Source organism: Mesoplodon densirostris, chromosome 2 (genome assembly GCF_025265405.1).
Source record: "Mesoplodon densirostris isolate mMesDen1 chromosome 2, mMesDen1 primary haplotype, whole genome shotgun sequence".
Classification (NCBI taxonomy): domain Eukaryota; kingdom Metazoa; phylum Chordata; class Mammalia; order Artiodactyla; family Ziphiidae; genus Mesoplodon; species Mesoplodon densirostris.
In genome coordinates this window covers 44,089,394-44,104,865 of record NC_082662.1, presented here as the reverse complement: position 1 = coordinate 44,104,865, position 15,472 = coordinate 44,089,394, and the positions used below count along the sequence as shown (strand labels likewise).

At 38.7% G+C, this 15,472-nt stretch overlaps 1 protein-coding gene across 1 annotated transcript in view; it reads right to left on the bottom strand.

Annotated features, from left to right (window-relative positions):
- Nucleotides 1-10,536, bottom strand: part of RNF11 (ring finger protein 11) — a 37,992-nt gene extending 27,456 nt beyond the window's left edge. The window contains exon 1 of the mRNA XM_060083440.1: nt 10,242-10,536. Within this exon, the coding sequence (XP_059939423.1) occupies nt 10,242-10,364 (123 nt within the window). The 5' untranslated portion in view covers nt 10,365-10,536. The remainder of the gene's footprint in view (nt 1-10,241) is intronic.
- Nucleotides 10,537-15,472: the final 4,936 nt, after the last annotated feature.

Sequence of the window (15,472 nt, the reverse complement as noted above, 5' to 3'; positions counted from 1 at the left end):
TATAGCAAATGGAACTCTACTCAATACTCTGTAATGACCTATATGGAAAAAGAATTTTAAAAAGAGTGGATATATGTATATGTATAACTGATACACTTTGCTCTACAGCAGAAACTAACACAACATTGTAAATCAACTATACTCCCATAAAAATTAAACCACCCCCCCCAAACTAGTCTATCTGTAGGAACAAGCAGGAGCAATCACTCACAAAGATCTAATAATGATATTTGAAGGGTTTTTTTTTTGCAGAAATGATGGAAAAGTACAAATAAAACATGAAATTGAACAGGGTATGCTTGTTAGGGTCTCTAGAAGCAGAAAAGAGCTTTATAGGGTATAATTACAAAATCTACTGGCTTTTTGTTTGCATTCACTTCCAAAGATTCTGACAACAGTCTTAAAACAGTCTCAGAGTAGATGACTATCGCTGTCTTTATTTGTCCAAAATTCTGAAATTCTCATCACCAAAACAGCTGTTAGTCTGCTCCCAGTAACATTATGTTCTTCTGAAAAATACCACTTCATACCCTTTCTCTGAGCGCTTTCAATAGAAGGATTATTCATGTCACATATGTTCTCTGTCTGTAATTAACTAAGAGGAAGGGACATAAAGATTTAAAGGAAGGTAAACTCATGGTTACCAAGGAGGAAGGGGGGTAGGGGATAAATTAGGAGATTGGGATTGACAATAGGTAACTAATAAGGACCTACTGTATAACACAGGGAACTCTACTCAACACTCTGTAATGACCTATATGGGAAAAGAATTTTAAGAAGGGTGGATATATGTATAACTGATTCACTTTGCTGTACAGCAGGAACTAACACAACATTGTTAATCAACTATACTCCAATAAAAATTAATTTTTAAAAAGTGAAAAGACAGTCCACAAAACAGGAGAAAACTTGCAAATCTCATATCTGACAAGGGATCAGAATATATAAAGAACACTTACAACTCAATAAGGATCTGAATAGACATTTCTCCAAAGATGTACAAATGGCCAAGAAGCACGTGAAAAGATGCTCAATGTGAGCCTTTACGGAAATGCAATCAAAACCACAATGAGGACTTCCCTGGTGGCGCAGTGTTAAGAATCTGCCTGCCAATGCAGGGGATTCGAGCCCTGGTCTGGGAAGATCCCACATGCCACGGAGCAACTAAAGCCTGTGTGCCACAACTACTGAGCCCGTGCTCTAGAGCCTGCGAGCCACAACTACTGAAGCCCGCGTGCCTAGAGGCTGTGTTCTGCGACTAGAAGCCACCGCATCTAGCCACCGCATGAGAAGCCCATGCACTGCAATGAAGAGTAGCCCCCGCTAACCGCAACTAGAGAGAGCCTGAGCGCAGCAACGAAGACCCAACGCAACCAAAAATAAATAAACAAATAAGTTAATTAATTTAAAAAAAACCCCAAAACCACAATGAGATACCACTTCATCGGCACTAGAATGGCTATAATTAAAAAAAAAAAAACGATAAGTTTTGGTGATGATGTGCAGAAATTGGAACCCTTGTGCACTGCTAGTGGGAATGTAAAACCATACTACAAGTGTTTTGGAGTTTGGCAGTCCCCCAAAAGGTTAAACATGGAATTATGTGACACAGCAATTCTATTAGGAAGTGTATAACCAAGAGATATGGAAACATATCTGTACAAAAACTTGCACACAAATGTTTATAAAAGCATTCATAAGAGCCAAAAAATGGAAGCCCAAATGTTCATCAACGAAGAATGGCTAAACAAAATGTGGTTGATCCACACAATGAAATACTTCACAATAAAAGAAATGAAGTCCTAATACATGCTACAACATAGATGAATCTTGAAAACAGTAAGAGACCATTAGTATGCATACTGGTATGCACTTCTCATTGGGGAAATGCAAATTAAAACCACAATGAAACACTTCTACACATTTATCAGAGTGTCTAAAATAAAAGACTGACAATACCAGGTGCTGGTAAGGATGTAGAGCAAACAGAACTCTCGTATATAGCTGACAGGAGTGTAAAGTGGTGAAACCACTTTGGCAACTTATTTTGAAATGCATCCAAAAATAGGATGGATTGATAAAGGGACTGGATATGTGTTAAAACAAACATAGCAAAATGTTAACTACAGTCTAAGTGGTAGGAATATGGGTATTCAAACAATTCTGTCAACTTCTCTTGTTTTTGAAATTTCCATAATAAATTATTGTGGGAAAAACTAAATATATACCTGTTCCATTACCCAGAATTTCCACTCCTGAATATAAACCAAATAGATATTTACGTATATTTAAAAAAATGTTCACAGCACATTCATACAGTCAAAAACTAACACAACCCAAATATGAATTAATAGTAAAATGGATTTTAAAAGTATATTTATACAACTGAATCCTCTACAGCAATGAAAAATAATATGAGCTACTGCCACAAATATGGAACATCATAACCGAATTTCACAAACAACGCTGAACAAATTAAGTTCAAAACTGGGCAAAACAAATAGAAGGTGGTAAGAGGTCAGAACAGTAGTTACCTTTGGGGAAGGGGTATTGACTGTTAGAGGAGATAAGAGGGAGCCTTTTGGGGGGTTGGATATTGGCTATATCTTGATGGTGGTTATAATATGTAAAAGGTCACTGGACTATATAGTTAAGATGTTATTTATACTATTAAAGATATACTCTTTATTGTATATAAGCAATAAAAAGGTTTTACACACACACGCACATATTATACTTTAACTGTACAACATTATACAACTCCCTCTAAATTCATGCTCACCACCTATTGATTATTCTTCCAGCTCCAAGCTCCCCAACTCACAGTTTAATCAGGGCAGTTCTTTTGCTTTTATTATTTTTTACATTTATGTTCATCATTTGATGTCTTCAGAAGCTAAAGAGTTATTTTTTGATTCACTGCCCTATCATAAATTGATCCTCTAACTTAAAAAGTCTCAAGTTTAATACTTGATTATACTGTTTCACACTGAATAAATGCTTCATGTATATACATTAATCTTGTCTCCTTAAAGTGGTAGCTCCTTAAGGGTAAAGGACTCATTTCTCCTTTCACCTTGGTGCCCAACACATACCTGCTGACCGATAGAAGAAACGAAGTATCAAGTGTCCTGGTTTTTATCCTTAAATCCTTGCTATTCAGTTTACGGTAAACTGCTTTTTTTGCCACATATGTAAGAATTAAATTGTTATACAAAATTACATGTAATTTTAACTAAATGGATCAATTATAAAAGTCTCATTCTTCTTAAAGCCATTCAGCTTCATAAGAATTCATGAAGTTTTAATAAATTTAGGAACTAATATATCTGGAGGATTGCTTTCTTCATTCCCACACCTTCATATCCCTTACTTACCTTACTGTATGCTCTCTGGATTAAGTAACAAGATAATTACTCAACTGCCCCTGGGAGCACACTCCATGTTGGCTATTTAATTAAAAGATAGGTATATGTGCATTCATATTAAAATGAACTCAAAGTATTTTTAATTGGTTACAATAAGGAACTCTTCCAAGACTTGAAAAGCAACATACCATAAAGTCAAATTGAATATCAAAACCAAAAGGTCAGGCAGATTCTCCAAGAGCAGAAAATATATTTAGTTCTCCCTTATCACTTTACTTTTCAACTGCATGTAGCAATTTCTTCTGCCATTAAAAACACACACACTTTGGCTATCTATATGCTAGCTTTTCCTCACATCTTTCACTCACATTTCCACTCTGAGTCTTTAGTATCTTTACCACCTCACTCTTGATTTCATTTACATCACAACTGCAAAAATCCTGAATACTGAACAGGTTAACAATGTCATAAATATTTGTTAAATTCAATATTAAAAGTTACTGACAAGGAATCAACTTCTGGAAATTTGTTACAGCCTATTTTTTAATAATCTGTTGATACAGGACAGAAACACATAATCCCTAACTCTTTGCTTTAAGAAAGGTAATACACAGAAGATAATTACATTCAGAAATGGCTTGAGGCAAGATGACAAAGAAATACAACATCTAATTCCAACTGTATTTACAATCATCCTCTTTTCACTTCCTTCCTCATTTCTAGAAATTTTGAACTTGGCTGAGACAGTAAAGACAGAAAGAAGTGGTACAAGTTGAAGAAAAAAAGTCAGGGAAAACCTATAGTAGCCATTCTGTGACAATTTTTCTATGTAGAAGGACCCAAATAAAATTAAGATCTTAAAAAAACAATCCCCTTCTACCTAAAGTATTATATTATGATTTTTAAAAGATCTAAATTTTACAAAAATATATACTAGAAAGTGCTAACTAAAAAATATTTTAAGAAAGTCTCAGACCTTATGTACCAAGTACTCATTACCCCTATCTTCTCAAGTTACCCTATAATTGGCTCTAGAATTAAATTGACACGCAGACTGTCCTACTCTTAAAGGTGCTCATACATTCTTAATGGCAAAGAATCTGCCTTAATTAAAGGACATCCAGAGGGGTAGATCATGCATAAACAAACAAAACCCTTGTAACAATGGTTACAAATAAATAAGCAAAGATATTTGCTTAGTTATTAAAAAAAACAGAAGAGGCAAGCTGAGCTACACAGAACACAGACTAAACTCAAATGAAAACGAGGTAAACAGATTAACTTTCCCAAAGCTTATGCACATTATAAATTAGAAGTGATAGGACAAAACTGAATATAGTCAGATAAAATAGTTAATGTGGGAGAGAAAAATAGCAGAATCCTTTAAAGTACAAAAGCCTAACACTAAAGCACAGGATTCTGGGAACAATTTATAAATAATCGAACAACCATAAGACTTCACACTCACAGAAAAACACAATAACTGATTTTCACATTTACTCAAGTATTTGAGTGCCTGCTATGTGAAAAGCACAGTTCTAGCAATGCAAAGATGAATCATCAGACTTGGATTCTAGTAGGGTACAGGCAACATTGTTATAAATAAGTTAAATCAAATAGGAAGGGTAAAGCAGTGTATAAAGAGGAGTATTCTGGGCAACAGGAATAGAATGAGCAAAGGCAGAGGCTGGAAAGCAGAAGGCATATACAGAACATAGCAAACTCCAGTCTGACCAGAGTATAGGTTTTATGTAAGACTACGAAAAGCTGGAAAAGTATAAAAGAAGCCAGATCATAACTCTGAATGCTACGACAGATCTTCAGTGATGAGTCGGGAAGAATCATTAAGGATTAAGAGGCAAGGGAATCTGATTTGGATAGAATTTACTGAACAATAAATGGTTGGGGATGAAATGCATGGAAGAGGAGACATCAAATAGGTAATTGTGAGAGGTCATGAAGACCTCAGTTCCAGTGGTGACAGTGTAAGAGGGAGAAGGCAGAGTTCTAAGTTAGACACCAGGTGTCTACAATGTGTAAGGTACCATTCCACTCCACTGAGAAACTTTTAAAATCTTAACACATCATTCGCACTTTTAAGGAAACAGTAATCTGGAAAAATAATAAATGTTAAAGCACCGAGAGCTAATAAGATAATATATGATTTCCAGATAAATATTACAAACAGAAAATACTGCACTTGAAGAAATCAGGAGAGGGGAAAAAAATGGTCAGTGGAGGCTTTATTAAAGAGGTTGGAGTTGATCTGCACCTCAATGAAAAGGTAAAATTTCAAGAGGGGAGGGATAAAATTTCACACAAAGGGAGTTTTTTTTAAGTTAAATAATTTGTTTAATAAGAGCAAGATAAGTGAGATACATTGAGGTAATTTCCAACAAAATAGTAAACAAAACACTAATACATAAAAAAAAAATTCAACTACCTGAACTTAACTTCATAAAGATACCAGAAAAACAAGGTATTATTACTATTACAGCTCTGAATGCTTAAAAATGAGTATTTTCTTATATTCTAGATCTTTAAACGAGAGGGGTTACTTTTAATGAGTTCCATAGGAGAGACCAAGCCTTAAAAAAAAAAAAAGTAACCTTCAGTCAGTTTGAAATATCCAAAATGTTATGTTTTGTTATTTGTGAAAGAAGTTCCTCAAGACACAACATAATCTGATAAACTCTTCATATTTTACACGTAAGTGATATGAACTCAGACCCATGTGACTCCAAAACCAGAGCTACACTTGCACTCAGTGCTGTATTACCAATAATTTTTCTTTTGATTTTAAAATCTCAAATGTATTAATCACAAAGTGCACAGCAGAAGGAAGAGACGAGTAAATCTCAAACTACATAACTACTGCAAAAGTGAGAGATACCACTTTATTTATATATGTATATATATATTCAGATTAAAGTACTGTAAAGTGCTTTTTTGTTGTCAATGAATATTAATTTAACAGAGTGCCACTCCCAAATTAGCCATGAGAAATGGGGGTTTTAGAGTGACTAGTTAGTGGTTTCTCAATCTGTTCACTTACACCTTTCAAAGCTGGGCTACCTACCTGGCTGGCCCTTTCCTCTTATCAACCTTCATTCCTCAGCCTTTCATGACTTATCCTCCCTCTCACAACCCTTCTAAGACTGCCCTTGATGGGCAGATTTCCTCTGTATTCTTTTTAAACATTCAGGAAGGAAAGAGTAGACGGTATGCCAAATTTCTTTGTTTTTTACCTTCTAATTCAAGAAAAGCTCTAACCTCTTCCCTCCAATTTCTTTAAGGACAAAGATTTAAGTTCTTTCTCACAAAATAAACATTTTGTTATAGAATATAAACAAGGTGGAAAAAACCTATTTTATCAATAATTATTTTAAACCAATTCCTATATTTAGTATTATTGGGATTTGATCTTTAGAATTGATTCCTTAAAAATGATCCATTATAAAGGAAAAAGGCACTAGGAATGTGCATAATTCTTATAAAACATTTTACTGCACTTGCCTCAAAATAAATATATTAATTCATTTAAAAGAAATCCAGTCATTCAACCAACAACTGAGTGCCTAATGTGTGCCAGGCACTATTTAGGCACTTGGGAAACAACAATTTTTTAAAAACTCCCCTTTCCTCAGGGAGTTTACCACCTAGCAGGAGGAGACAGATAATAAACAATAAATATAATAAGTAAAGGTAATGTGTTAGAAAGTGATAAATGCTATGGGAAAAAAATAGAACAGGGTAAGCAAGAATTCCAGGGTGCCAAGGCAAGTGCACTTTTAAATAGGGTGGTCAGAGAGGGTGTAAGAAGGTGTCATTTGACTAAAAACTTGAAGGTAAGGGAGTCAGCCATGATGATACCTGGGGGAAGAGTGCTCAAGGCACAGAAAAAACCAGAGTAAAGGTCCTGGAGTATCCTAGAAACAAGGAGGCCAGAGGAAGCCAGCAAAGGGCAGAGTAGTAAGAGGTGTCATAAGAGCTATGTATGGGAGCAGAGGGTATAGATCATGTAGGGTTTATGGGACACTAAGGAATTTGCCTTTTACTTTGAACGAAATGAGGATCCACAGAAAGTTGAGTAGAGTGTCATGATCTGTTTTACCATAATCACTCTGGATGATGGGTTAAGCACAGACTAAAGGGAGGGTAAGGGTGAAAGCAGAGAGACCAGTTAGGAGGCTACAAAAGAAACCCAGGAGAGAAATATGTACTTCCCATCAACTTTGATCACAGTAGTGCAGTGCTTACATTTAAGCATAAATAGATAAAACAAATCTCAGATCCTGCTAATAAGAAATAACTGGATGTTACAGAAGTTTTTTATATAGAGCTCTTGACATATAGATACATTGTACATCTTTTAACCACTCACTACAGAGAAATACCAAATGTGTTCCTTTATAATCAGTTATTCCCTCCATGAATTTTTTAAAAATCCTACTGTAACTGAGACTATTCTTTAAGGAAATAAGCCAATATTTCTGTAGCTCTGTCAATTATACACTATTTTTGAAGAAAAAAATAAGTCACTTCTATCCACTGAAAATATAAATCATTTACCTTGGATTAGTGTTTCTCAGATCACCTGATTTACATTCCTAAAAACTTCAATTCCTTCAGGTAAGACAAATTTCTACAAAAGTACCTCTTTTTATGCTTCTATCTTTAAAGAAATTACTTCTTTCAAATTGATGCCAAATTTGCATATCAGTATCTGGGTCGTTCATTTCAGGAAATGGCAACCACAAAAAACTCCCGCTGTCACAAACAACATGTTTCAAAAAACATTCCTTCATGACACCAAAAAAACCCTCTTATCATCTTATCCTCCTGGAAAAGGCAAATACAATTCCCATAAATTCTAAAGAAGTTATTCTTAACACTGTATTTATCATAAGGATATAAGAGAAAGAGTGTAGAAAGTCAAAGATATTTGACTTGCTTAGAAGGGGGCTAGGGAACATGGAAGGAGATTTTGAAGCAAAAACTCATTACCTCTAAAAAAATTTGCTTATGAAACTGAAATAAGCACACTGTCCTATAGCATTTATGAAGGAAACCAAGAGTGAAATATAAACTATTTACTTGCTTCAAAGACTCAGAAAAACATCTAGGCTTAGCTTGGATTTTTTAAGAGACTTCCCTTGTGACAATTCTTTGGAAGAAATGGGTGTGTAAATTTACAAAACAACTGAATTCAAATTCATTAATTCACTCAACATTTAAGTGCTTATGTGCCAGAAATTGCACTAAGGGGGCATAGTCCCTGTTCTCAAGGGCTTACAGTCTTCACTCACTCCAGTTACTAAGCATCTACTATGAGCCAGATGTTGCGTATACAACAAACAGGAAACACAGGGTCCCTACCTGCATACAGCTTATACTGGAGAAGGAGGGAAATGCCTCAAGAATGAGACACACATCTAACTAAACAAGGATAACATTCAAGTGTTAAATGGGCTGCTTATGAAAGTGTGGACACTTCCTTCAGGGGGGACACAAAGAAGGGAGTAATGGATTCAGGGTGAGAGGGAGGGGAATGTAGGGACTTCAGATACAGTTGAGTCCTCAAAGAGGATTACGTGTTCACGTGCTGACCTTGGGGGAAGGGCTCCAAACAGAGGGGGCAAATGGAGCTAAGGCAGAGATGTGTGAACAGGCTGTTGTATTTGATAGGCCTGTAATATGAATGTGGGAGAGAAATCATGGAGACTTCTCTATGCCACAATTAAAAGACTAGACTTTACTGGCATATATGAAAGGCCCCTGAAGGGTTTTATTCAGAAAACCAGCATATGTGATCAGGTTTTTCTGGTGTGGTGAGACACTGATTTACATAGGAATGAGAAAAGAATAACACTAGATAATGATGTCACCACATGAAACAACAAAGGAGACTGCCCAGTTTGAAAATTAAACCCCATTCATGAAAAAAATTAAGCCACTTAACTATCCAAGCCCTTCTGGGGAAAAAGTTTTTAATCAGCATCATTTAAAATTGAAAAAGTAGAGGAAAGATTTATATATATTACGGATTATAACATCTGCATATCTATTTTGAGTTTTCTAAAGCAGTCTTTAGCTCTTTATTAATTGTGTAAAGATATCTGGAGCTGCTGATTGCTGTACAAAAAGCAGTGAAGCTATTTAGAAGACAAGTCTTTGATACAAAGAGAGAACCACGAGTAACATAAGGTATTTCTCAAGTAAGGTTTGAAGGTTTCCAAAGTTCAAGATAAGCAAGTTCTCTTAAGTCAGCGCGTTTAAAAGGTGTGTCATAGGGGTGGAGCAAAAGGAGGGATTAAAAATTAATATAAACATATATAAAAACAAGTAACTCGATGTTGCTGGAACCAAAATCTCTACTTGGAAATCTTCTCCCAAGCAGAGGGAGAAATGAACGCCTACCAGATCCAATGAATACAGGCAGACAGGAGGGAGGAGAGGATGATCGCACTTGAAAGTATAAACGGGGGGGAGGGGGTAACCACCTATCCAGAACCCAGAATCCAGCTGCCGATGCGATGAGGAAATCACCTCCAAACCTCACAGTTCAGGCATAAAGGCAGGAAAATATCACTTCCAAACTCCACCATCTAACCACCAGCCACAGGCCAAGGGGATATCACACATACTCGAATACCAGAACTCAAGGACAAGTACCATCCCCACGCAGTGCTTGAGGGGAGGTGAAGGATTCCCCCTATCCTGATGGTGGGGAGCAATCACCCTCATATCCAGCCCTAAGGGGGTCAGTGCCCCTCAGGCCAGGGGCAGTGACAGCCCCGAAGATCCCACAATCTCAGCCAGAGCTGCCTCTACTCCTCGCACCCCCGTTGCCCAACACACACCCTCCCCTACCTGATATGGCGGCGGCGGCTCCTGATCCGGCTCCGTCCCCTCGCCAAAGCTAGCCCGGTCGGACTGAGACTCGTGAAGCAGGGAGATGTCATCCGAAGTGGGGGACTTGAGGCAGTTCCCCATCTTCCGGGGCTGGGATGTGTGATCTGAGGGAGGAAGAAAGCAGTAGCGGGGTCGTTCGCACGCTCCGCGCTCAGCCTCGGTCAGCGAGGTGGGGTCGGGCGGCAGGCCGGGGCTCAGGCGGCGACGGCTAACCCGCCCCCCGGCGCCGCCGAAGAGCCGCTCATGCCAGCCCCCGGGGTTGGGGGCTTAAGGCTGGGCCGCGGGTTCCCTGGGGTCGCGGCGGTAGCCTCCTACGAGGCGGCGGCGGCGGCGGCGGCGGCGATGGGGGGGGGCGGGGAGACGAAGCACTTCCCCACCCCGCCCCCCCGCGGGGCGGCGGCGGCCACGGAGCTGCTGGGCCTAATCCAGGTCAGGAGGGGGGGGCGCGGCCGTCGCGGCTCCCTCAGCTGCTGCCTCAGCTGCTGCTGCCCCCGCCGACGCCGGAGCTGCAGCCGCGGGCCTCATCCTACTCCGCCTGAAAGCGGCGGCGGCGGCCAGAACGAGGCCAGCTGCGGTCCTGCGTCACGCCGCCGTGCGTGCTCTGGGCCCGCCCCCGGCACTGGGAGGCGTGGGCGGCTCTCAGCTGCGCTTCCCCTCCCACCCCGCCTCTCTTGTCTTCTCCAGTCCCCAGCAGCTGTTCCTGGGCCTGCGTCAGTTTCTGCTTCTCTGACAGTTTGAGACGTGACTCCGAAACCTGTCCTGCCTCTCCCGTGCCTCCCCAGACGCACTGCGCCCACCTTGCTTGTCTCAGCCCTTACCTGTGCGCTGTTTTGACAGTCTTCTCACCACCTTCAGCCAAGTGATCTATTTTTAAACCCGTATCTGAATGGATCACTCCCATGATTAAAATGTTAAAAGGTTTACCATTTATCCCTTCAGAATAGAGTCCAAACTCACTAATGAACCTTCCCTACTTCCCCAGTCACTTCCTAAACCTCCTACATCACAGCCAGAAAGATTCTTCTACCAATTGTTCTATTTCTTTCCATTCCCACCACCATAGTACAAGTTACCATCATTTCTCTGCTGTAATACTTCGAACTCTTTCCCCTGCATTCACCATTGCTCCCATTCAATCCACTATTTGTACAGTTGAGTTATCTTTTTTAAATGTAAATATGATCATGTCATTCCCCTAGGGGGAATTTAAGCCTTTTAAAACCTTCAATGGCTTCCCAATGCTGTTATGACTAAATATTAATTGTTAGATTGTTTACAAATCTGGCTACCCCTCCGATCTCATTAGCGGCATTGTTCCCTGCATATTCTAAACTCTAGGATGTCTAAATAAAGTAGTTTCAGTTGTCTAGAGGACTATTCCCTCTGGCTGAGGCCTTTACCCATATTTTTTCTCTGACAGAAACTCACTTCTTCCCACTCCTGACCTTATACCTCCCATTAAGCTAAACTTTATCCCCACTTGTCTTCCTGGACTCAACTTTGGTGCCACTGGGAAGCCTCTCCTAACCCTCCAGTCTGGGTTAGTTGCCTCCTCTGTGCTCTCAGTCCCTGAGCTTCTCTCTGTCACAGCCTGATCAAGCTGAATCATCTGTACCTCCTCTGTGCAAGGCCTGGCACATTGCCTAAGGCAGTGTAGGCTTTCTTCTTGGTTGAATGAACAAAGAGCTCAAGAACCAATGTATGTAAAGGAAGGAAATAAGAAAGATGAGAATGCTCCTAATAGTCATTCATTCAACAAGAGACTAAAATTGGGTCTTGACTCCATTTCTTTCATTCATCATGTACTGATTTTTTTTTCCCTAGACCTTATGCTAGGCACTAGGGAAACCTGGCTAGTTCCTGATGGAGCCCAGAATCCAGCTGGGAAGACAAGTAAACAGATGAGTTCTTCAGTCACCCACCACCAAAGGTTTTTAGAGGGCACAGAAGGGAGTGATTAGACCATTGGGTGAGGATCAGATAGGATTCTTGGAAGCAGAACTGTGTCAAACTGGCATGGGCCTAAGTGCTCTAACTTTGGAGTCCCTATTCTATAAAATCACATATTTTATATAAATGCACTCATATCTCATATTAAATATAACCATTTTGCTATTTACCCTCTTCCAAGACTTGCCTTCCTTCCTATTAATGGCTTCCACCTAAATAGGTGTATCCCTAATGCCATGTTTTTTATCAGAATCTTTTACACATCCCCAAGAATCATTACTTAATTCTCTGGCTTGGACAAATAAAATTATTGGATCATTTGGGAGGAAATTTTCAGGAATTTGCCTCTTTTCTCCTATTGCCATTTTCCTTGTCCCCTCTGAACTATTGCGACAACTTCTTAATGAAGCCCTTGCCTCTGCACCATCAATCCATTCTCCACACTACTGCCATGAAAAATGTAATCAGAGAGCATTCATAGACTCGTGGTTCAGAAATTTAGCATGGCATTAAGGCCTTGAACCATTTGGTCCCATCCTGATCTCCCATATGACTCTGACTCCAACCAGGCATTCTATATTCCAGCCATATCACACTACTTACCATGCCCTCAGTTTTCACCGTGCTTTTTCACTTCTGATCTTTTGCCATGCTGTTCCCTTCTGTTGAAATCCAACTATCTTTAAGACCCTCCTTAAATACTACCTTCTTCATGTAGCTGACCTTTATTTCACTTAGTTGGAATATATATAACTATGTAAAATAAATGGGATCTATTATTGTATTATATTGTGTATATCTATAAAACATGTGAATATTTTAACATAATTCATATATATAAACAGATATGTATGTATATATGTGAGTGTATGTGTGTGTGTATATATATATATATATATATATATATGTAAAATCATAACTTCCATTTATTAGCCTGAGCCTTGAAATGTTAATGTTGACATTCCTGTTTTATAGGAATAGAAACATGGCTATTCAGGGGTAAAGCCAAGATTTGAATTATATACCAGTTGCCTTTATTAGGTTGTGGGAGGGAACTACACCCTTTTTTCATCCTGATATTCCTTTCTCAGTGTATAAAAACAAGAAAATGGGGGAAGACTTATCTTGAATGCCTTTAGCATCTACATGTACCTTTGTAAGGAAGTAGTTATTCAATGATCTTTCTTCCTAATCCAGATTTAGAAAAGAACCCTTGGGAAGCGTCCTGTAGACCAGAGAGTGTGATCTAATCACAAAACATAATTTTAAATAAAACAAGTAACCAAGACTATTGAAGTGACAAAGACTCTCCTAGACCCAACTCTAGTCAGGCTCCTCTAAGCCCTCAAGGCTCTAACCTTGGGTTCTGTGCTTAGCCCACTTATTCCAGTTTTAGCAAGATTCTAGCTGAGTTAGTTTAGCCAGAATCCCCCTCCCTCAGTATCTGACCACCTTGGCCTGCCTTCAGCAGCAATCCTATCAATGGGTTTAGCCAGAATTCCCTTTCAACCCTGATGTTTCCTCTTTGTAATTTTCCACCCACTTTCTCCCACCCTAGTCCTTGCCCATAAATCCCCACTTGTCCTTTTTGTATAATACAGAGTGAAGTCCAGTTCTATACTGAGGTTTCTCTTCCCCTTTTGCAATAGGTCCTGAATAAAATTTGCCTTCACTGCTTTAACTTGTCTGGTTCTGGTTTTCTCTGACAGCAGGAGATCTAATGCAGAAGCCGATATGAAAATCTAGTACCCTCTGTTGAGCCAGATTTTTTAAAATAGTCTTTATCTTTTTAGACCAGTTTTAGGTTCACATCAAAATTGAGCAGAAGGTACAGAGATTTACTATATACCCCTGCCCCTGTACATGCATAGCCTCTCCCATTTTCAACACCCTGCACCAGAGTGGTACATTTGTTACATTGATAAGCTATCACACAAAATCCTTGCTTAAGTTAGAGTACACTCTCGGTGTTGTACATTCTATGGGTTTAGACAAATGTATAATGATGTGTATCTACCATTATAGAGTCATACAGAATAGTTACACTGCCCTAAAAATCTTCTGTGCTCAGCCTATTCATTCTTCCCTTGCCCCTAACCCCTGGCAACCACTGATTTCTTAACAGACTCCATAGTTTTACCTTTTCCAAAATGTCATACAGCATGTAGTCTTTTCACATTGGCTTCTTTCACTTAAATGAAAACTAAGGTTCCTCTGTTTCTATCCATGGCTTGATAACTAATTTCCTTTTAGCACTGAATTATATTCCACTCTCTAGATGTCCCACAGTTGATTTATTCATTTATCTACTGAAGGACGTTTTAGTTGCTTCCAAGTTTTGGCAATTATGAATAAAGCTGCTATGAATATCTGCATATAGGGTTTTTTCCCCAATTTTTTAATTGTAGTAAAATACACTTAACATAAAATTTACCACCTTAACCATTTTTAAGTGTATAGTTCAGTATTTAATACGTTCATAATATTTTGCAGCCATCACCACCGTTCATCTCCAGAATGCTTTTCATCTTGTAAAACCAAAACTACCCATTAAACAATAACTATCCTTTTTCCCCTCCCCTCAGCTCCTGGCAATCACCATCCTACTTTCTGTCTCTATGATTTTGACCACTCGAAGTATCTTATATAAGTATAATCATACAGCATTTGTCCTTTTGTGACTGGCTTATTTCATTTAGCATAATGTCTTCAAGGTTCATCCATGGTATAGTATATTGTGAATTTCCTTCCTTTTTAAGGCTGACTGCTGTAATATTCCATTATATGTATATACCACATTTTGCTTATCCATTCATTCATTGATGGACACTTGGATTGCTTCCACATTTTAGCTACTATCATGCTGCTATGAACATGGATGTACAAATATCTCTTCAAGACCCTAATTTCAATTCTTTGATTATACACCCAGAGTGGAATTGCTGTATTATATGGTAATTCTATGTTTAATTTTTTGAGGAACTGTCATACTGTTTTTTCACGGTAGCTGTACCATTTTACATTCCTTCAAACAGTATGTTTGCAGGTTTTTATGTGAGCATAAGTTTTCAACTAATTTGGATAGTACCAAGGAACACAATTGCTGGATTGTATGGTAAAAGTGTGCTTAGTTTTGTAAGAAACTACTAAACTGTCTTCCAAAGTGGCTGTACCATTTTACATCCCCACCAGCTATGAATGAGTGCTCCTGTAGCTCCATATTCTCACCAGCTTTTGAT